Source organism: Diadema antillarum, unplaced genomic scaffold, assembly GCF_040938485.1.
Source record: "Diadema antillarum isolate AM-2024a unplaced genomic scaffold, OU_Dant_1.0 seq00000069_RagTag, whole genome shotgun sequence".
Classification (NCBI taxonomy): Eukaryota; Metazoa; Echinodermata; class Echinoidea; order Diadematoida; family Diadematidae; genus Diadema; species Diadema antillarum.
Genome location: NW_027271168.1, coordinates 210457 through 235251, shown reverse-complemented (window position 1 = coordinate 235251; position 24795 = coordinate 210457). Strand labels below are relative to the sequence as shown.

The 24795-nt window shown below is 39.0% G+C and overlaps 1 protein-coding gene across 1 annotated transcript in view; it reads left to right on the top strand.

The window, feature by feature from the left end:
- The window catches only part of LOC139725987 (uncharacterized), a 76567-nt gene extending 53291 nt beyond the window's left edge, over nt 1–23276 (top strand). Inside the window, exons 3-4 of the mRNA XM_071637070.1 lie at nt 15476–15639; nt 17651–23276. Of these exons, the coding sequence (XP_071493171.1) occupies nt 15476–15639; nt 17651–17968 (482 nt within the window). The 3' untranslated portion in view covers nt 17969–23276. The remainder of the gene's footprint in view (nt 1–15475; nt 15640–17650) is intronic.
- Nucleotides 23277–24795: the final 1519 nt, after the last annotated feature.

Here is a 24795-nt window from a genome sequence, read left to right as displayed (position 1 = left end):
ATTTGCTTGTTAAAACGTCTCGAAACGTAGCTAAGCCTGCCATGATACCCCTTCAAATACAATGACTTCTCTCCAGATTTTTTTTTCTCTCAAGCTCTCGGATCGTTACATACAAAACACAGACGAGAAAGTTACTTAAATGTACTGGCAATTAAGATCCAGGCAACGATTGCGGAGTCGTGGCAAGAGAAAACAGAGAGAAGGGGGGAAAGGAGGGGGAAAAAGCCGGAGAAGACAGGGGAAAATTGGGGTATCAAAAATCCAATTTAGGAGAAGTGCAGTCGAGCATTTTATAAATAGAACAATGACCAAGGAGTCTGTAGAGACTTGGCAAACTTTGGATCTTTATTTAACGCATCAAGTTGAGCGCGTTGCATATTATATTTTGCTCTTCTAGATAAATATTTTTCTTTAAAATGTTGAAAAAGTGAATTTTCTTACTGAGAACGTAATTTCATATTTCTTTTGGTGATCAGCGGATTCAGTTGATTGTGATTACACTTCAGTCTTAGTTACTGATATTTGCGAGTTCGTGGAGAGAACAACTCAGGACATTACTATACTGACGTGCAAAACATAATTTATTTAACACTTCACTTCTAAACTTTTGTTATGAACACTTGTTTAGAACACTTACAAAATATAGGAAAACATCAAGGCTAAGCGAAACACTGCGATGCAGAACGAAAACAACAATTGTACTAAATTGTATTAATTGCACCACAAAAACTATACTGTGTTGGTAAATGCGTTGTCAGGTTAACCATTATTTCGGCTGGAAATCATTTTCATTACTTTTTCATGGAATGAGGAGACAGAATAAAACATTCGATTCTCGGCCATTTCATACAACAAAAATAAAAAAGAATCCACCGTTTTGAAGTATGAATAGAAAGATAGGGGGATAGATAAATAAATAGATAGATAGGTAGATAGATAAATAGATGGATAGGTAGATAGATAGATAGACTGACAGATACATACATACATACATACATACATACATACATACATACACATATACATACATACATAACATACATACATACATACATACATATATATATACATACATACATACATACATACATACATACACACAAAGGCCTACATACATAGATATACAGATACATGTTATACAGCTGGACATGAATAAATACGTACATATATAGATACATTACGTACGCAACTGAGTTAATTTTACGTAGAAATAAGTTTTATACATGCAGACCGGGATGAGTGAATTACTACATCTATAACAAAAAGTGTGCTTTCCTTTGAACACTTGTTCGAATATAGGATGTCTCAGCATTTGATGTCAGTGTAAATGTATGTATAGTATGTATGTATGTATGTATGTATGTACAAGGTATGTATGCATGTATGTATACAGATATACAGATAGGTAAAAATATAAATAGATATATAAATAGATAGATAGATAGATAGATAGATAGATAGATAGATAGATAGATCGATTGATTGATTGATTGATTGATGGATGGATGGATGGATGGATGGATGGATGGATTGATAGATGGATGGATGGATGGATGGATGGATGGATGAATGGATATATATATATATATATATATATATATAATTGAAGCGAGTTGCAGTGCAGTTCCAAAGTACGTCCAAGTTGCACTCAATTTGTAGGGTAAAATAAATCTAAAAAGCTTCTTCATCAAAATTGGACATAGTTCTGAAGGCTATGTGAATCTCTTTGCGTACCTTCACATAATTTTACATATTTTTACGAAAAGGCGATATTAGTAACAAGTACAGAGACACTCTGCAGGGATACGGACCTCACCTGTCTCATGAATACAAAAACAACAACTTTCTTATCTTAGGTCCGACTTTTATGATGCTCTAACCAGTCTGTTCTACTGTTTATAGTCTACTATGTATATTCGATCAAAATCTATAAGATCTAGTCATGTATCTCTTTAATGTCTATCATTATTATTGCTATTTCTATTATCATTATTATTATCATAATTATTATTATCATTATTATTATTATTATTATTATTATTATTATTATTATTATTATTATTATTATTATCATTATTGTTGTTGTTGTTGTTGTTGTTGTTATTATTGTTATTGAATTCCAATCTTTTGAAGTCCTCTTGGAATGATGTGGAAATGTACTTTAAACACGACTAGCAATATGGCGCAAGAAGAGCTATTGGCATGCAGTACAATTTCCCTTTAATATTTCCAAGTCCCAGTATACTAGAAACTGTAGAAAAGCTGGGCATAATGCAATATATTGAATGTGAGAATATGACGCAACTTAACCCTCTCCCGATTGCCATCTCCTAAAGACAGATTTCCAATGGTAATGAAAGAGTTAATCATTCCTTGGTTCTATTCATTGTAAGTAATTATTGAATAATATTTATACGCCATAGCTGGCATAGTAGTACGACTCCAGTCATGCAATACGCTGGCTTTCAGAGGGTTAATGTTGGTGTTTTGTTTCTTTCTAGTGAGAAGAGTTTCGTTATTTAAAGAACATCACACAGGTTTGGATGGCATTTGATAATGGATCTAATATTATCTCTGAAGCTTTCAATCATAGGCAGCGCAGCGGAATTCCGCGTGAAGGGGTTCCGTCCAATTTCATCTGACTGCCAGTCACTCATCCCTTTTACGCCGACGATATCTATTTCTTTTTTTCTCTCCGATTTCCACTTTTCGCTTTCTTTTTTCTTCTTTCGCTTCTTTTTCTTCTACTTCTTGTTCTTCTTCTACTTCTTCAGCTTCTTCTTGGCAAGTAATTAAACAATGTGCTTGAAGGTTGCGTTTGGGGGAAATAATTCATTGAATTTTATTCCTACCGTATTTGAATATCAATCACTTACGTTCAAAATCGCTGCGAGGGTGAGAAAACACTTCTTTTTGAGCTTTAAAGGTTTCATGTGTCAATGCACGTTTCCTTGTTCTTCCTCTCCCCCTTTCCCTTTCCCTCTCTCTCTTTACCTTCATCTCTCTCTATTTCTCTCTTTTACTCTCCTTCACCCTCTGGATTCACTTGTTGTCGTTGGTTTTCTTTGTCTTTTTTCGTCTCTCCTGCCGCCATAAAACTTAGCTCGACGATAAGTTTCGTCTTAAGCTGCGTTAATCTGCAATTCATATGTGTGTAAGTGTCCTAGGGGTATCTGTCGTTTGCCTTACTTACCGCCTGCATAATGATCAGAAAGCCAAGAGTGTGGATGGGGGGAAACGGCTGGTGAAAATGGATGAAGCTCCGGCAGGACTACGACGACAAATATAGGCTTTGCGCAAGAAGTCGCCGGAAGAAAATAGATGCACCCTACATAAAATGAATGCATGTGGGACTGACGAACGTGAGGAGAGTTTGCAAAAGACAGCGACAAGATGTTGCCCCACATGCTCCCATCCCCCCCCCCTTTCTGTGTGTAATTTTGTTTTAGTGTGAATCACGATTGTCTGCTATGAAATATTGTCACCTCTATCATAAAGTGATGGGCTGCATGATTCATATTATGTTAACTGAGACGCCACGATCAAATATCAACTCTGTACAAACGCATGAGTTCTTTGGTTCACCTTTTCAGATGTAGGGCACTGTAGTGACTGCATTATATAAACTGCACAGTCGAGTAACAATATCTAGTACTGTCTAGTTTTGTTCGCATAAGACTTTTGTGTTTGTTAACGTAAATGCTACAAATTTCATTTGCAGCAAAACTGCATCGCTGTGAATTCTAAACATAAAAGCAGTAATTTAACAGATACGGGCATATCTTTCAGGGTTTGTTTTTTTCCTGCGCTGATTATGGTTTCAACTTACCTTTTATTGTGATGGCAAAAATATTACCTAAAAAGAATTATATTTGCAAACTGACGTAACTGAATTATCATCTCATCTCCATTCCATGTTAATTTGCATTCTCTTGAAAAATGAAATAAACTTTAAAATTAACTGAATTTAATATCGTTTTAACGGATACACCAAGCTCTTTTCTTTGCCCATATCATATATGTGCATGTTTTCGATAACAAACAGTTACTTAAACCTTCTCCATTCATTTACATATCCATATAAATATATATTCAAGAAAGTGAAATTCTCTGCTTTTAGTACCTTTAATCCCTTGCTGGAATCTGATTGAACAAATAGAATGAGTTGAAACATTCTTGGCAAAGCAAACTTTTTGTTTAAGACCTCTCTAATATTAGTACTGATAGGGATATCAAGACCTGAAAGTCAAAAAAAATAAAAGTCTAAACCACTGGATTTAAAGGAAAACGAATAGCAGCAGGAAAAAGTGTGTCATACCCTTTCGATGTTCCATTTTGCTCTCTTATTAATGCAAATGAAGTTATCATTCAGCTACAATTGAATTCAGCCCAAATCAATAACATAAAGCATCTAAACATTGCAATAGATTTAAGAGATAATTCTTAACCGCTAATTCCGAGTTTCCGAAGTTCCGTGCCTTTGTCATTGTGTGCCTACACGAGGTGAGAACTCGTCACCGTCGTTTTACCCATGGAGGGGATTCCAATTAATTAAAAAAGTTTTGGGATGCAGTCGATTCCGGCATTTGCGTGTCACTTCGATATCAGTTTTTTGCTCTGCGTACACTCAAGGCCTTACTGAGTCATCTTCCTAAGCTTAATCATTAATCGCAATCCATGTCACTTGGTTATCTGGACAGCGAAGACATTCAAGTTAGCTGGGGCGAATTGGTCATTACCAGTGCGTAGCCGTGAAGAAGAAAAAAAATGGAAGGGTGAGGTGATTCAAAGGTTTGTTTTCATCCTCTCCTCAGTTTAACCAAGAATACACCTCACGGAATGCATCATCATGTATTTTGCGTGAGCCAGCGATTCTGCCTGTCTCGCTATATATATATGTCTGATGGTGAAGCCAGTGCGGCTTAGACTAAGTGAAATATTTGTGTGAGTTATAAACACATCACAGATCCGTCTCTGATGCAACGTCACACCTGGACGCGTATGTCGTCGGGGAGCTCCCTGATTTCATCTTGCTAGAGTGCAAGACGGAGTAGGGTGGGGCCAGGAGGAATTGGAAGGAGGCGGATGGAGATAATATCAAAGAGAGAGAAAAGAGACAGACAGACAGACAGACAGACAAGTAAAGACAGGCCGGGAGACAGGTAGAGGCAGAGCGATAATCTCCGAAAATGTCCTCCCAAATATTTCCAAAGCCCGACAAAAATTCCCGACCCCAGCCCCCCCCCCCCCCCCAAAAAAAAAAAAATGGTGCCTACTCAGTAATGGGAGGGAGAGAGAGCGGGGTGCAGCGAAAAATGCGATTTGCCCCAAAGTAGTTTACACTCGGAAAATCCCGAGTACGAGCCAGTTTCTCAGAGCGACGGTTTGATTGACGGAGATTTATCTTACCTTCGCCGAACAAAATCCAAAACACCTTCATGACAATACCCCTCTCCCGCACCCATTTCCCCTTCCTCCCTAAATACAAAAAAGAGACACTTGAGCAGGCAAACAGTAATGCATCGAGTTCCTATATCACTCACTGAATATTTTGAGAAAAGAGGTATAGTCGATTACTATGTGTCGTGTCTTTTTTTCCTACTTCTTACCTCTCATCCTCTGCCTTTTCTTGTGTCGTTTTGCTTTCACCCGACGCAGTGCATCTGAAGCAAATTGTGTCTATCTGATAAAGACCAATGACAGTAAAGGCATTATTCATATATGGACAGCTAGTCAGTAAATCTGGATGATCTGATGATTTGTTTGCTTTTTCTTCGCTTATGCTTTCTTCGGCATCGTCGGCTTCGTCGTCGCCCTTTTTTCTATTTTTTGCCTCCTCCTCCTCCTCCTCCTCCTCCTCTTCCTCCTCCTCCTACTCCTCCTCCTCCTCCTCCTTCTCTTCCTACTCCTCCCCTTCTTCTTCTTCTTCTTCTTCTTCTTCTTCTTCTTCTTCTTCTTCTTCGTCTTCTTCTTCTGTTTCTTCTTCTTCTTCTCTTCCTCCTCCTTCTTCAACATCTTCATCTGAATTTATCTGGGCCCGATGAAACTAGATGAAAGGAGGCCTTCTACGCGCGTGTAAGTTCCGCGTCCACATTGTTTGGGTTACCGACGATCGCTCCAATCTATGCCACCTGCTTTTCACTTCATCAAATTTGTGTGGTACGCAATCAACGCTATTAATCGTTTGTTGATTGATCGCTTGCGCCGTGTTAGAACGCGCCCGAGCGTCCGAAAACCAATCAGTTAATTTTTTGCCTGGGTTTACGTCCAACGTCTCGCTTTGATTTTTCCTGTCGTTCTTTCTTTCTTTGGGGGATTACTGGGGGTCATATTTTCATTCCCCCCCCCCCCCATCCCTTCCTCTCTCTCTCTCTCTCTCTCCCTCTCTCTCTCTCTCTCTCTCTCTCTCGCTGTTGCTTTCTCTCTCCTTTTCTTTCTTAATCAGTCTGGGCTTTTTCACCATCATTATTCTTTCTTACCACGAGGAGGCACGCTGCAATTCAGTCAGTTAGATTTTTTTTTTGTTTATGAGCACATCTATGAATTAGTAGTTGTTTTTTATGGCAACTCGAAGACTCCGCACCTGTTAAACAGTCACTGGTCACGGCTGACGTCTTCCTTTGCGGATGACAGCGGCGTAAGAAGGAGCAAGATGGTGCAAGGAGAACTTTTCGGAGTGATTCTATCTCTATCGAATACATTTTTTTCTTCCAGATCGAGTCGGCACTATCGCAATCAATGACAAAGTGTCGAAACGAGTTATTCAGTGTGTTAATGGCTTAGGTATTTCTTCTTAAGTGTTGACCATTGTCTAGTTCAGGAGAAGATATTACGAAAGGAGAACAGAAGAGGGAAAAGAAAAAATGATGAAAAGTAACTGGGGATGTGACAAACAGAGCAAGGAGAGAATGATATTAAGCAGTAGAAAAGATTGATCGAGAATATGTTCGTTATTATATCCATTCAAAGACATGAAAAGTGAATTTGCATATTGTGCTGACTTTGAAATTCAAATCCCTTCAGCCCACGGCGTCCGGCTCTTGAACATTAACAAACAGAAAAAAAAAAATGCCCTTTCGTCTCTACCGAAACTGTCATTGGTGGGTAAGGTAACCTTTTTACTATCTTTCTACTCTTTTCTTCCTCTTTTCCCCCTTTTTACCTGCGGGAACGTACCTATCAAATAAATCACCCAAATACGACAAACGGAGAAGAAACCCTTCGACGATGGGATGACACGAGACTGACGAGGAGCGTCCCGCCGTCCGATCTCGGTCACCAGCAAACAAAATTCGTTCGTAAGGGTTCTTCCATCCCCCACCTTCGACATTCATATTTGAAATACACGGTAACTTTTTCTTGGTCTATATTTTTTTCCCCACCATATTTCGTCTACGGGTTCATGGGTGTGTAGAACACGTGCGTTGAGCCGAGACTGAATAAGAGGACAGCGTGACGCTCAACTTTAGTCCGTGTATTATGTCTTCTTGCAATCTTTGTGTGTGTGTGTGTGTGTGTGTGTGTGTGTGTGTGTGTGTGTGTGTGTGTGTGTGTGTGTGTGTGTGTGTGTGTGTGCGTGTGTGTGTGCGTGTGTACTCGGTCAATATCCGACCTGGTACTATGTCCGATGGAGTATAGACTGAAGCTTGTGCAAGCAATGTCGCCTCTCCGATCGATTTCAAGGTTCCGAGTACGCTTTCATGGTCTTCGGCAGCAAACTGCGCGATTAATATTTTTTTTTACAGGTATATTTATGGCATCTGTATAAATGTCATGTTTTGCCCACGTCTTTTGAAATATATAGTCCTATTTGTATTTACATACGATATGATATCATTACCTACCAGATTGAATGCCCTATGTTATTGCTTTTCTTAATATTTTGTTTATAAAACTTGAATTTCATCTTTGCTCAAATCATTGATTTCTTCAAAGAATGCGATATTTGTCATTTTCCTTTATCAAACACTCTCTGAATTTGTGATATAATATTTTCAAGACTATCCACAGTGTATCAAACCCTGAGGAGGCATGGGGATCGTCACTGATACTTTCTTTAGATGATCCCCAGTTTGCTCACTGCATTATTCTCGTATACTTTTGATCATGTAAACGCAGACTTTCAAACAACGCATTATGTAAATACAGTAAATACAGCGTGTGAAACGATTACCACACATAAAAACCTGTGTGACCAAAATCATTCACACACACACACACACAGCTCAAAGTGGAGTGATTATATGCTTGATAATGATACAATCATGGAAAAGGAGAAATCGAGTAGGTTATGTCCGAGAGGCGAGCTTAGCCCTAAACTGTTCCGACTTTCCCCGGACAGCAAGCTGACGAGAGGATGAAAAGTGACTGCTACAGATTTACTCGCGGAAATTGTTCACACGAGCTTTGTTCTGCCGAAGTCTTTCAAAATGTCCAAAGGCGACATGTTCCGATAAAAGCCTTTTACTTTCTGCGCATCTCTCACGCAAAATCTCTTTATCCATGCATCGGTCCCTTCCATCCGCTCTCTTCCTCTCCCCCCCCCCCCCCCTCTCTCTCTCTCTCTCTCTCTTTCTCTCTCTCCCTCTATCTATCTATCTCTCTCCCTCCATCTACCATTCCCTCTCTCTATCCATCCATCCCCTATCTATCTATCTATCTATCTATCTATCTATCTATCTATCTATCTATATCCCTCTCTAAATATATATAACTGTATAAATATATCTATCTCTCTCTGTATCTCTCCTAATCTATCTCTCTTTCCCATTCATGTATACTGTATTATTTCTATCCAAAACGATATATTTCTCTCCTATTTTAAAGGCATTGTTTACCATTTGCAGATGAAACAAAACCCTAGCTGTAGTGCTTCAAAACAGTTCTAAAATGTGAGCTATGATAGAAACAACCAGTGTAAAAAAAAAAAGTTAATCAGTTTGATCAATGTTAAGTATTGTTGAATATACAAATGTGAACAATAGTTATAATAAAATTGTTCTTAGACTAAACCGTCTACAGTTATGGTTTAGTAAGAAAAATAGTGATATCTCCTCATATTTTAGGCTTTATTGCAAATTTTTTATATGGTAGGATGTTTTGTGATACAACTGACCTACACATATGCATTAATGTGATAACTCGAACATTTTTTGAATCACTGCTCCCAATGGTAACCAGTACCTTTAATCTCTATTCCTGCAGTCTCTCACGTTCTTGTTCCGTCATCTACTACTATAATCCTATATTTCTTCGTATATCTCTTTCTTCGTATCTCTCTGTCTTTCTCTCCGTCTGTCTTCTTCCGTAGAGATCAAAGACAGGGTAAATACCCGCTGCTGGAGTAAGTCCCATGCCTCGAACATATATCTCTATAGTGATGGACTTTGCTTGTCTTTGATAACTTTCGTCAGTTTGCTGCACTTGCTGTCCCTTTCTCTGTCGTTTTTGCTATGTGTGTATATGGGCCTACCTGTGACGATCTGGATGTAAGGACGCACCTCCTCTGATAATACATATTGAGAGATAATGAAGTACATGAATGAAAAATATGTGCTGGTATATATATATATATATATATATATATATATATATATATATATATATATATATATATACATATATATATATATATATATATATACACGTATATATATATATATATATATATATATATATATATATGTATATATATATATGTATATACACGTATATATATATATATATATATACAATATGCGTATATGTATGCATCTATGTATATATGAATATAATTACACATATATATGTGATATATACATATATATGTAAATAGATATGATAATAATATTTACGATTTTTTGAAAACAAAAACAAAAAACGTTTCCTATCTTTACAATGTTTTGTAGCGTGATTCCTTCAGTCTCTTCTATCTATCTCCCTTCCTTTCTCTCCCCCTCTTTCTTTCTATCTCTCTCTCCACATCCGTCCCTCCCACCAAGAGGAAGACTTCCTGCTATACTGGCGGCAACACCAGCGATTTTGCACTTCCCGTTTGGCCATGCACGGACTCCGCTCCTCTTCCTTGCCCCCGTTCTTTCCCCGCGACGATGTTGCCGCGGTGGCTCGTCCGCGCACACCAAGTGTTAGGCGTACAGCAGTCGCTCATCAATGATGCATATCCGTGCTTAATTGATGATACCGCACTTGCGCACCAGAGCGAGCGCTCCCTCGCTCTTCCTTTCTCTTCTTTGTATCGTACTTGGCGTCCGTCCGACGTAAATACAGAGGAGAACATAGAGGAAGAGAGAAAGAGACGGAGACAGACACACATATATGACATGGGAGAGAAGAGAGAAGCAGAAAAATACTACCCCGGTGTATACATATATAGCCTCAAGCCAAATTAGCTGACGGATCAAAAGCTGAGCATGTATGCTAGCTACATGGCTGGAAGCATTTTAATTTCTGCCGCTAAATTTCGGCGTAGTTTAAATGCCTCATCAATGGAAAGCGTTACAAGAAGACAGGTGGAAACGTCACTGTATATATATTGTATTCTTTCTATCTTTTTCGTGGTAGACGTAGAAGAGGAGAAGGAACATATTCATTGGCGAGTAATCTATTAATAACGATAAGCAGACGTTGGGCGTAAAGTTATTCACGCTACCAGTATTTCCATTATTGATGCGCGGATGCAAGTAAATTCTCTTTGAAAAAAAAAGCATACATTTTTTTTTTAAGTCACTTGATTTAAACCGTTTTCATAGATTTTGCTGCATTGTCAAGCCGGTCTTTGTATATCTCACGCATTTTCATGTTTAAGAATTGATACGGAGGAGCAATTACATACTATGTTTTATAATTGGATGGAAATTTGAAAAATGAAATTTACTTTTCACAGGGCGTTAGTACACTAATGACTGGCAAAGTTTGTACTTTCAACCGCCCATCTGCGCTCAGCTGCAATGCATGTGTATGATGAATTCATTGTCTGTGTGAAAGGTTTAGTTTAGTTTGTTCGGGTTGTTGTGGTTTCTGTACTTCTTTTATTTTCTTCAGGTACAGAAACAAACGGATATAATGTATGCAGACAAAAAAGTAATAGATAAAAATCATTATAGGAATTGTTATTTCCTCTTTCTTGATAATATTGCACTCAGGAAAGCAGTGACACGTACACTAACGATCATACGCAAACAAGGGATTAAAGAATACAGGAGACCGTCATCAAAAGCATAGGTTGACTCAAATGGATCCCCATTTTGTGCATGTACATTATTATACTGTTTCATATATTTACATTGTTTACAATTCAGTAGGTACATGTATTCCTATAGGGAAAGTAGTCAGGTAGTCAGATTGTGAGATAATAATGTCTTGCTTTAACTGTGAGTGCATGCAGCTATAGCTTGGAGCTGATACTGGCCTGGTGATCTTGTTAAAATGGCTGTAGCTGAATTCAAATCATGGCACTATTCTATAAAACAAATAATGTACATTGCTCGCTCGGGGGTTAGTAAATTATCCACACTCAGTAACTTTTGAACAATTAATCCAAAGCTACTATCGTGCGGATTATTTGAATACTAGAGAATGCTGCTTCAATAGCGTATCAAAACAAAAGGAAGGGAAAACGAGTTCCTATGTATCTTCTTTCACTGTTTTAGGGCTTTTTATTACACTCAGGGAGATGTTGTAGACTCAGCTATCAGCATATCTTCTGTTTCTTTCCCCTTCTGTTCGGATAAAAGTCATTTTACATACATTTTGCACGCCTGATACAGCTTTACAAAATTCGATAACATCTCACGTACTCCAGTTTTGTTCTCTTTACGATGTACAAAAAGAAATGGAAACCATTTATGTGCCAAAACAAAGAGGTTGTAGAAACATAGAGGCAGGTGAGACAGTTAAAGAGAATGGGGGACTCTTTCTTTCACTATGGTCTTATATTCTAAAAAGCATATAACACGACACTTCGAATCTCCGCTTAATGAAGAACAACAAAGATGCTTTGAATTCTTTTCTTTTTCGGGGGGGGGGGATTGTGTCACAGTATGTAGTAATCCTTCTTTTAGATTCTAAAAAGAGTTATAATAAATGTTTGGTGGCTAGAAAGAGAGGGTGAAAATAATCGGCTTTCATTGATGAGAGAGTATGCTTCTCGTTGTTACTCTTATCTTCTAGTATTTATAAATGGCTCGTTTGCAGCATGCTTCGAACATGATAATCAGTAATGCTACCAACAAATTAAGTTAAGGTGTGTATTTCATGGATATCGAACATGACCATTATTGCAAATCTTTGTTTAATTTTGAAATGCATCGGCAAGCAATCCCATCGGTTAAAAAAAAGAACTAAAACTTCAGGTAAGAGAGACATACATTTGCTGATTACTAGCCAGTGTAGGTACATGTACATCAATGTCCACTTCATGAAACAATACGTTCTGTACTCCTCACCAAAGGTGTGTAAAAACAATGTCGAAAAGTTGTGTGTTTCAGCCAAAGAAAAACATTCAACTGTGAAATAGTTTCGAACTCCCGAGCTCATCAAATCTGTCAAGATTATCGATACAAGAAAACATACACACAAATACGTGAGTTTATGTCATTCTTACGTAAGCAATATTGGCATTTGATATATCTTAGCAAGACTCTAACAGTAAATGTACGACATTAATTATTTTTAATGAAAGTTGGTCAGCGTAAACCACATGCATCTTAATCATCTCCGAAAATTCAATGCACTGTGCGAAAGAAAAATGGTCCAATGTTTCTCCGGAAGTCGTAGGTAGATGTGAACTGTGGGTATACGGCCTTCTCGGGGAATTCCGGGGCCACTCCCATCGGGCAGACTGGGCGAAGCTGGGGCGGAACTTGAGCCCTCACTATCCCGCACCGTTGTACTAGATTTCACTAGATCCGAGAACACACCTTACGGTACCCTGCGAGGACGAGTGTATCAAATTTGCTAATCACGCTAAGTCACAGTATCAGATTTGCTACATAGTGAGCATTAGTGAGGGTACATGGAATGACGTGTAGACAGTGATACACAAAGAGAGGGGGTCATTTTGTGTAGCCGTACGTGCGCATGCGCGTTGCGTGAGAATCAGTAAATCTAAAGTAAGAATCTTCCGTGACTACACGTTGTACTTCAGTTTCACGACTCGTGCTTATTTCATTACTTGAGTAGCCTACCAAACGGCCCCTTTCTTCAGTGTTGCTTTATCCCTCACCCCCCCCCGTCTCTCCCTCTCTCTCTCTCTCTCTCTCTCTCTCTCTCTCTCTCTCTCTCTCTCTTTATTTATCTGTCTGTCTATCTATTACAGTAGTTATCTCTTCCTCTTGCTCTCTTCTACAACAGTATCATTACAAAACATAAAGGGGAGATGTGGTACTTTACCATCTGTTAGGCTCAATGTAATTTAGACACGATAGATACCTTTTTCACATCATTAATGGCTGGATATGAATATAAGCGGACGCATATCCATTTCTCAAAAGCAGCATGTACTCTCCTAGCCTGTGTAATTTATCTGTCGGAGGAATATGTTTTTCTGTACATTTTCTTTTGTTTGTCTACAGGGCACGCGAGTACACAAATGCTTGATTGTATGTTTGTATGTATGTGTGTATATACGCGTGTATGTTTGTACGTATATTAGAGAGAGATATATAAAGAAAGAGAGATGCATTTATGTATATTATTATGCATACAGATAACCAGGAAAAGAAATATAGGTATGCATTATAAAAGAAATGTACATTAAAGTGTGGTAAACTGCTCCATTCCTGTAGCTGAACACCTTAACGTCTGATAATTGAACACGCTGGAAGCCTGCACAGATTTGTGTGCCATCTTCATAATCTTGTAGGGAACTTCCTGCCTGTGGCCATCAGGCTGTTGGGGTCAAAGGTCACATGGATTTTACATCTAGATTTCAGATAGAGTGGCAATATCCATATCATAGGGAGGAGGTTCTCTTGGATGAATTAGTGTCCTAACGAGGAACTGAACTCAGAACCTTCCTATGAACTCTTAGATGTGTTCATGAGTGTACCACCGAACTTCTTACAACATACATACAATCTTGTGATAGTCTTCTTCCCAGTCGTCTTGCAAGATTTTTCTGCCATTCCATCTCGCCATTGAGAGATGTTTGATTTCTGCTCGTAGACCTCAAGTGAAAGTGAAACAATGACAACAGAGACAACAACAAAAAAGTTCACTCAACTTCCTGACAGAAATGTCAACAGTGAATGAGAGCGTTGCGCCGTAAACTCTCTCAAACAAGGTGAATTCAGGTCTCATTCTTGTCTTCTTTCTTCATGGATTTATCAAATCTGCAGTAAAGCCCGGTGTCTATTTTTATCTTCGACGGAGGCGAGGCGCGCGTTTGGATATTTTGCGAGCACACACACACACACACACACACACACACACACACACACACACACTGCGAGCAGCGGTGTTGACTACACGAGCAGATCTTGTAAATAAGGTGTTCGGAATATTTCGATTTGAAAGCATTAAGGGCAAGAAAGTACGATTGAACCCTCTGAAGAATTGCTGAAGAAATGGTTGCCTTTTTCATGTATAGACGTATGAACATATTATATCGGATTCTTTTTTATATGGGTGTGTATTGATTTGCATGCAATATGCATGGAAGTACTGAAAATGAGTTGCAGCTACATAGTTATTCCCTATACGAAAATAAAATATGTGGATACTGTTCACAAAAAAAATGTAGGAACATGATTGTATAATAGTATATATACGTATGTATGTATGTATGTATGTATGTATGTATGTTTATTTGTTTGTTTGTTTGTTTGTTTGTTTGTTTGTTTGTTTGCGTATACCAAATATAAGTTAGTCTGATAAAAAGGAGTAAAATCTTACTAGTTCTTTCTATAAAACAGTTCTTATATAGTGGATATGAATATGCAAATGAATGAGCTAACCATATCATACCCTCACAATTTTCCATTGATCGTGTTAAAAAACAAAAAAATAATGAAGATTCAATGTTTCTGTCACTGAAGTGTGGAACATGATGTTATTCCTGGTTGAATAACTTCAGAATAGTGATCAGTTAGATATACCAGGATTTGAGCTTCGGACATAATTGCGTTTGAATGAAAAACTGGAAATTTCAAAATTTTACGTACAAACTAAATTTATATGGTAAGTTGTGAGGGGATGACATGCTCACTTTGCCATTTGCATATTCATATTGACCGTTCAAGAACTGAATGTTTCCTGAAAAATTAGCAAAACTTCGAAATGCCATAACTTCCATATTTTTCACCCGATTTCAATCAGAATTTTACCGTTGAACTCCTAATATTTTACTCTTTTTTATCAGACTAACTTATATTTCGACTGGATTTCCCCTTTAAAGAGATGACTTAGCCTCAAAATGGTGATTTAATCGCTCTTTTTGTCTCTCTTTCTCTCTGCATTTTTCTCTCTTGACATGCAGTGAAGGCCGGTGATTTCGCCAGCAATGCGGCCAACAACAATGGTCGAACCAACTTCACCAACAAACAGCTGACGGAGCTGGAGAAAGAATTCCACTTTAATAAATATTTGACCAGGGCGCGGAGAATAGAAATCGCTGCCATGTTGGGGCTGAATGAAACGCAGGTTAGATACATCTCCTTCTCTCCCCTTCCCTCTCTCTCCTCTCTCTCCCTATCTTACCCTATCTGTCCATCTTTATCTCTTTTCTTATCTTATCTGATTCTTATCTATATTTTCATCTACCTCTCCGTTCCTTTCTTTCTCTTTCTCTTTCTCTATCTCTTCTCTCGCTCTCCTCTACCTATCTTTCTATCCCTCTCTTCCTTTCTCTCTTCTTATTTCTGTAAATCTTTCTTTACTTATTTATAATTCTGTATATATATATATATATATATATATATATATATATATATATATATGTATATATATATATATATATATGTATATATGTATATATATATATATGTATATATGTATATATATATATATATATATGTATATATGTATATATATATATATATATATATATATATATATATATATAATATATCCCACCCTCTATTTCTCCTTCTATATCCCTGTTCTATCTATCTATTTATCTTTCTATCTCCTCCCTCACTCTCTTCCTCTCTCTTTCTTTCGCTTTCTCTATCCACTTATAATATTCCCTCTCTTCTTCTTTTTCTATTTCTTCCTCTAGTTATCTATCTCTCTATCTATCTATCTATCTATCTATCCATCCATCTATCTATCTATCTATCTATCTATCTATCTATCTATCCATCTATCTATCTCCCTAACCCTCCTTCCCTCTCTTCCACTCTCCCTCACTACTTATCTATCGGGCTGTCTCTCCCTCACTCTATTCTCTTCCTCTTCCTCTTCCTCTATATCTTTGTCCGGATATACGTCTCCCTTCAAGCAGATTCCAATATTCCGAAGCAATGGTGGACATGTGTGTATATCTAAGTATAGGGTGATAGATATAGATACACAGAAAAAAAAAAGACAGATGAAAATTCAAAGTAGAAATTACATGGATGGATAAGTTAATGAGTAAAGTAATCAGCTGATATAGATTAAAAGGTAGATAGATAGATAGATAGATAGATAGATAGATAGATAGATAGATAGATAGATAGATAGATAGATAGATAGATAGATAGTGAGTAAAGTAATCAGCTGAAAGATAAAAAGGTAGATAGAAGATAGATAGATAGAAACATATATGCATGCACATATGCCAATGCGTTCTCATATACATACATTTCTGTACGTATTTAAACGCACACATCACGCGCACGCTTGCTGACGTATAATACTGAACTATATACATACAAAGAGGCGACATAGACGAATACTTCAATGTCTAAGTATGACGATATTACACCAATTTAAGAAAATCGCTGTGAAGAATCTACATGAATGTATATATCAATATTATTTAGTGTAGAATATTTAGCATAATGATCTATAGTATCATGATATAGGATATCCAATGTGCTCCAAATTTGTGTATAACCGTTGCAAAGCAAATTCCAATGATCATCATCTTGTATTCATTCTCTTATATCTCTTGTATTCTTTTCCCATTATACATGGTAATTATTGCACAATTATTTTTTGTCATTAATATTTACACGTAACCTCACTGTTTTATTTCATTTTGTTTTCAATTTTTGTTTTCATATTTCTCACGAAAATGGCACAGAAAAAAATAAAATTATGCAATATCCAAATAACAAAGCATAAATTGGGTGAAATTTCACCTGTCATAATTGAATTTGAACAAGAACTGTTTTGGAAGATAGGAGGTTTGTTTGTTTGTTTGCGTTTTTTTGTTTTTTTTTTTTTGTTTAGTGTGTGTGTGTGTGTGTGTGTATTTGGAGGCTCATCGGAAGTATTCAATAACACCAAATGGTTTTCGATTAAACATCAGATTTGGTGTGGAACTGAGGATAATAATGTTTTAAAGACACGTAGGTATTATCCAGTGTACAGGCATTATTTTGTCAGATGGCATTTATGTTTATGGAGTTCGGATAAATGGAGGATGGGTGCTACTGATAAACTTTCGTTTAACATTTTTGTACACTGTTTCAGTTCATGTCCTGTTCTGTTGTACTTGACTCAGGTGAAGATCTGGTTCCAAAACCGTCGGATGAAGGAGAAGAAGAAGATGAAGGAATGCATTCCCCCACCTCATCCGTCCCACTCCATGTCACACCTTCACCATATGCACTCCTCGGTCACCATGACAACGCCGTCGTCACTATCTGTCCACCACCAGGCGTCGCCGCCCTTGCCACACTTCACCGGAGCACTTCCGGGTCAGACAATCCTTTCCGGCGGGTCACCTCTCAGCGACTCCGAGTTAAAATCGAGTAGTTTTTGTGGGCACGGGCACCTTAGCCACAGCGGATCGGCGATGGTCATTACAAATGGAACTTAAGAAGACACAGCAGATGACAGAGACTCATTTTTTGGAGATTTAAGGCAATTATTGTGGAGGAAGCAAAATGCAAATGTCGAGGCAAAGTCTCACCGATAGCGTTATATATAGTAGACATCGTTGTTATTTATGATTGTCAGACAGTACAAATATGAGGAATAATGATTTTAATATATATATCAACGACTTTCTATAACGCTAAACCACTTCATTTAATCCTGGCAACAACGAAATGGCATTCAAGCCTACGAACATCCGGAGGCGTAGCGTCACGTACAGTGAGGGTGTATTCATACTGGAATGCTGCGATTATTCCACGTTTTAAAATCGATGTTTCCTACCAGGGCAGAGCCAGTAAGTATGTCAGTCAAGCGCTGGCGTAGCAGCCATTATCGGGGGAACAACGTCGAACCAAAAGCGGTAAGCTGTCGTTTCGGCCGGATTCAACTTTCGCGACGAGATGACAATCTGATCCATGTGCCGTCGTTTTCAAACACGATATCAGCGGGATATGGAACTTGATGGAGCATATCGCCCCCTCTACGGACTTCACTGTGCGTGAATGTGACGTTTGGTCACGTGATTGTGAATCTTTCGTTGAGCCCCCAGGCGAACTCGGCGTTAACATGTTAAGTCGTTTCTATTGCATGGATACCAATGTAAACTAGCACAGATTATCGTAGTCTAATGTAGCAACAATGTTGTGGTACATTTTGTCTTTTCATAACTGTATTGCAGACACAGACCGACTCTGTGTCAGCTCCAACACCCACCTCCTAAAGAAGAACAAACAAAAAGACATTTTTCCTTCATGCCGATCGGATTCATGAATGCAGATATTAGAACCGTAGAATTAAATAATACATTGGCAGCGCGTGTTGCGGAAGAATTTGGATCACTTCAATCATGATAAGCCGAACAAGCGGGAACACGGCAGTGCTTGGGTGAATACAGATGTGAATTTTTAATGCTGGTACAATTCACATCAGCACATTGGCTACAGTGCACGATAGAGCCATTCTCTTGTCTGACTCCTGTATTATCATTTCTTAATATCTCCCGCGTAGCATCTCCTATGAAAGAGCAGTATCAGCTTCCCAAACGATAGACGTTTACATCAAAAACCCTCCTCCTCTCCCACCCCTCTCTCCCTCTCCTTCCACACAACCAAAGAAAAAAGCATTGGAGAAAAACACCTGCGCTGAACAGGCAGTCAATGTCGTTTTAATAATATGGCGGGAAAATAAATTCGTGCTCGCTTGTTTGCGTTCTTCCCGGCTTCACGGCCCCTTCGTGTACCGTCACAGCCGAGCTTCGATGGGGAAGGTGATACAGGCGAGAACCGAGGGCTAAATGAAAACCCATGGCAAACTGCCCGTCCAGCATGTCTCTGACATTTGCCACTCCAGTGCAGGTCAAACACAAGTTTTCAATATCGTTACATTTCGTTTCACGACGGCCAGAGCGTAGTGAAGCTATAGGCAACGTACGTATGGCGACCGTGATGACCCAAAATACCTCGTACTGCGGTCGTGCACGTGTACCCGAAACGCGTGCCACAAACTTGGTGACGAGACTTCAAATTCGTGCACGTCTTTTATCTTTTAAATTCAGTGTGGAATGAATGAAGGAGAAATGAAAGCAGATTTAAGGTTGACTCTCCGAAAAGATTATCATTACAGACTTTATTGTCGATACAATATTGATTTGATACTGATACGCCGATAATATCACATTCCATTCTCTTCCTACAAGCCTGAGAATATTATCCAAGGATGCCGTAATTCAAAACTTACAATAGAAGTCAATATTTCTAATTTTTGCTATGTATTGCAGGCCCTTTTAACTAGATTCCGATTGGGCAATTGTGTACAGCGATTGATTACTTCTGGTTGATTGGCCAATTGATAAGTAGGTAAAGCTAGCTGTTTTAATCCAGTGTAGTATGTGTTCACATGGTGGTCTGTTCGTGCATTTTAAGACACATACACTTAAGATGACACATCTGCCATGTTTGGAGAATCTATCTGTAAAGATTTTACATTGATTGTTACACTTGGGCTTCTTAAATATCCACTAACCTCCAAATATCGTCAGAGTATTTTACCTGTTTAAACCAAGCTTTGTTCACTGAGAGACCTAAGTGTTAGCTCAAAGTGAAAGTGGCAAACCAATTAATATGCAGTTCTGTAGTGCAGTTTCTGTAACTCCTCTCTATACTTTAACATACACTGTACATCACTCAATTCATTATTATTGATCTATTTCCCCCATGATATCAATAATACTTTATTTCCTCGGATTCAACAGTGTGTTTATTATGATTCAGACTTTACTTTTTATAATCCATGTTCTTAGTTGAAGCACATGATAAGTTGCATTACTTTACCTATGCAGAATGCGACTTTACTTAATAGAAATGTGAAACGGTGTGTGCAACATCTTCGATGTTTCGTTGTCATGCCAGTATTTCATTCCAGGTAGCGCAAGAAAATCATGCTGTAAAACATCCTATCCTCAGATTATGTGATGTGTAAGATAGGAAATAATCAAATTGGTACCTTTTGTAGGTTAACAGATTTACTTTCTGGTGGGAAACACAAAACAAACAAACATAATGAACTGTGAAAAGGGAGGGTGTACTGTTTTAGCCCCGCCACCACAAAAAAAAAAAAAATGTTAGAGCCAAGTATGCTTACCCACGTTGTCTTTTCGGGCATAGTATGGTCTCAATGACCCGTATTGTGCTACACAGTGTGTCGCGTGATGAAGACAGAATGTAAAGAAAAGGTTGAGATTTTTTCGGTCATTGTGTTAAGTCATTAGTATGTGAAGCGAGTATCACTGGGCCAACGAGTTCATGCATAATACATTTAATATGCTTACTCCATTCAAAAATGAAGCTGTTTCGACCACGGCGAGTCTCAGTGGATGTATAGGCATAGCTTCCAGCGTTGTGCAGTAAACGTGATGTATTTGTGTGTGTGTAGTTATGTGCAGTTCGGCTTTAGGAGTTTCCCGTAAGTGAGCGGTTAACATACGCTTCAACGTAACGTTGATAATACTCATAATCGATTTATCATCACACTTTGAATAGACTTACAACTACTGTAAACAAATATATATGCAAACACACGTGGTCAATTATACGCCCACACACACCTATATGGTTACACGTATGCACATATTCCTACATTCATTTATGTATTCCTGCAAAACGTAATTAAACCTGCAAAGACAACTTTATTAGAGATATTTTCAAGCTGATCAAAATAGATTTCATAAACTGTCACAATGAAATTATGACTAGTCCTACCTGGCTAGTACCGAAATTTGCTTAAGTGTATCTTTGCATTCTTTTTCTCTAAACAATGGAAGAAAGAAGAGAAAACAATATGAATATCGGGAGGCATCATACCTTTCCCGCAGACGAAAAAGAAGCGCGTTCAACGCTCCCACTAATTATCGTCCGTCACCCTCGCATGCCGTCGCGTATGCCTGACGACGCAAGTTTGTTTTCAAGTGGGTGTGAGGGTGTGAAATCCTACTGGCCGTAGAGGGGGACGGACAACTGCGCACTCGTTCACGCCACCACAGCTGAGCTAATTCCGTAACATCACGGTCTTGCCTTGCTCCAGTACGCTGACGTGTGAAAAGACAAGAAAACAAGAGAATTGAGAAAGCCCTATCACAAATGCTGAACAGCTGAAGGGCATTTGAGATAGGAATACCCGAACTGCTTGACTTTTCAGAGGGCATCGTACTCATAATTCTTGGTATATGTTACCCTTTAATTCTGAGGTCATGAGTCTGCTTTGGCGGTCACGGCTAGCTAGGCAATTTCTGACACCACACTACAAGATGACAGTGTCTTGTTTTATTCGTGACACTACGCACTGTAGTGTGCTGCTATGGTTTTTGTGCCCTTTTTCGCCCCGGTGAGTGGAGGGTAATGTCTGGTCATGCACACACTCGGTTTTTATTGCGATGACTTCATCGCTTTCTCTAAGGCTTGTTACAGAAAGAGAGAGGGAAGGAGAGAGAAAATAAAAATGCCAGGCAAGGCGATTTGGGTCCATTTGCAGGCAAGGCATAAACACGTAGCAGGCAATGCATACCACCATCCGTGAGCCTAACACAATTTGCTTAAGCGCGGGACAATGTGAACAGACGTGTCGATGGTAATCAACATCTGACGGAAGAAGGCCCGGGTTACGACAGCCTTTACCTCCTCAGTGGGTCGGCGACGGGCGAAATCAAGGCGAGGGAGAGCTCCCGTGTTGTCCCCTCGTTTTCTTACAGCTGCACTCGGCAAACAGAGGAACGAGCGAAAATGAACAAGTAATGAGGGTCACTGACCACCTCGTATCCTCGTTCAAGACGATTCAACCCACCACAGCCAAACAACTCCCAGTACTGCACAAGCTTTGTCCGCTTCCTTTAACAAAAAAAAAAAATGTATGTAAACATACACCAGAAAAATTACACACACACACACAGGGAGACACTGATGTGCAGTGATTCTGGCTTTAGGTTCTTTCTTTTATTTTTTGTGAAATTTCATATTTTACAGCAAATTCTATAGCAGTGATTTTGAACATTGATATGATTGTATTGGTGGAATTAGACTTTTGATTGTGTGAACAGCCCTTCAGTCGGCCCGTCCTCATTTTCGGGCCTTGGTATTGACGTTTTCTATACACTGGTTGAATACGCACCGCCAGCTTGTCGCCGACCTGTCAACGCTTCCACGGTCCAACGCAGACTGCTGGTCTACCGTAGAATAAGCGTCAATGCCCGCCAAAGTTGACTCATAAATTGATATGAATATAATGAAATTTGCAGCTTCGCCACGTCTGCCGACATCGTCGCCTTTCATCTTACTTCGAACGGACGGGGATTTGCATGTGTGTGTGTGAGTGTGTGTGTGTGTGTGTGTGTGTGTGTGTGAGTGTGTGTGTGTGCGTGTATGTGTTATGTGTGCGTCTTGTCATGCAAACACTGGCTTAACCGATTCTGGGCGCACACATATCAGCGCGAAATAAGGGATAAAGAGGCTGGCTTAATGTGTAACATTAGGTCATTTGGGGCACCGCTCTTGCCCTCGTTTTAAAAATAAAATAGCTTTAATCACTGGCTTTTAACTATCATCTGACTTTCTTGTCTGCAATTAAGTTAGTTGGAAGTGTCGATACCAAAAGGATCGTGAAAATGTGATAAATAACATTGTCTAGATTTTTTTGTGATCTGTCTTTTTATCAATTCGTAAATTCAATCGATAGCTGACAGGAACATCTGTTTTCATGTTATCTGAACTTCTTTTTTTCTTTTTATGGAGGAAAATTAATTTAGATAATCCAACATTCATCAATTGTTGTTTAACAAAATATTACTTCAGCAAAAGCCCAACAGTAGATTTGCCATAAAATCAGTCAATGGAAAGAATTAAAACTTTGCTACATTTATGAGAGAGGACATGGTCCTGTAAGCACGTTTGGCGCTCAGCAAAATTAGGACATCTTAGATGCTAAGGGGTGGTGTTATCTTTTCGCAATATACCCTCACATGTGACAGTGAAACAAAGGAGAGGCGGACATGTTGTATTTGCGATGTTCTGTTGCTCCTGATGTCATTGTAATAGCCCCCCTCAACTTTGATTTGTCGTGAAGGAGGCGAATTCCCTCGGCCACAAGGCCTCATCACGAAACATTGGCCACTGACTCAACCCAACCTAATGTTCGGTCATTCTGGTGGGAGAAGGAGACGGGGATGGAGGGGGGGGGGAGGAAGGAGGAGTGGTATTTTGTGTATGACAGTTCTCATTTTAGTCGAAGCTATCGGAGCGCCACAAGGCCGTGTTACTCATAGTGCTCCGACTTGGTGTTTAGCGTTTACATGATACAAAATGAGCCAGAAAAAGGGTCGTGGAATGTCCAATCAAGTCGTAACCGCCGTGTCATAAAGTCTCGTTTGCTTTTCGACATGACTCGACTTCTTGTTCGGAGAGTATAACGCTTGTGAGGGCATGACCTTTCCGTTTTTGCTCCGTGACGCCATCGCATCGGAGTAAAATTACGTTGCTATGCAATGTGGCAGCATGTATACCCACCGTGACACAGCGAGCGTCCATCGCCATAGTGCAGTGTTATAAAGAGCGCCAAGCCGCGCGCTCTTACGAAGACATGGTCGCCATTGTCGACACATTACAGAGAGGGGTGTTGCTATCCATAAAGCAAGTGGGTCGTTAGCTCAGGGGTGACATGAGCCTACGAGATAGCCGCTGAAGTAGATGCACATTTGCATCATTCTTCCATCATCCGGTCTAACACCTGGAAACCTCTCATCTGTCTCCTGCTCTTTCATGTCAGCAGTAGATCTGCACGTTTCTTCGTGTGGCTGGCTATTATGTTAGAAAGGAAAGAAAGAAGAGGCGACATCTGCTCTGCTGTGTGTAATTACACTAAGTAATATCCCACCGGACCACAGTGTGCAACTTTAACCATTTTGATGTCATGTATATTCAAGGTGCTCGAGTTCATGAATGTTCATGACTCAACAGTTTGTAGAGGTTGTTCAGTATCTTTGCACTTACGTAATATTTCTTGATTGCAGACTCCATTGTGATATGGTAGAATAATACACAATGATATAAGCACATGAAAGACCAATGTGATTTCATGTTGATTGTTAATTTGTTTGTAAGACCAGAGTTGATAGTTTATCATGTTCTTACCATCTGACGTGATAGTTCGTCTTAGATTATAGAAATATGACTGATGTAACCCTATTTCACTGTGTGTTTTCTTTTCCTCACTTATGTATGGTTG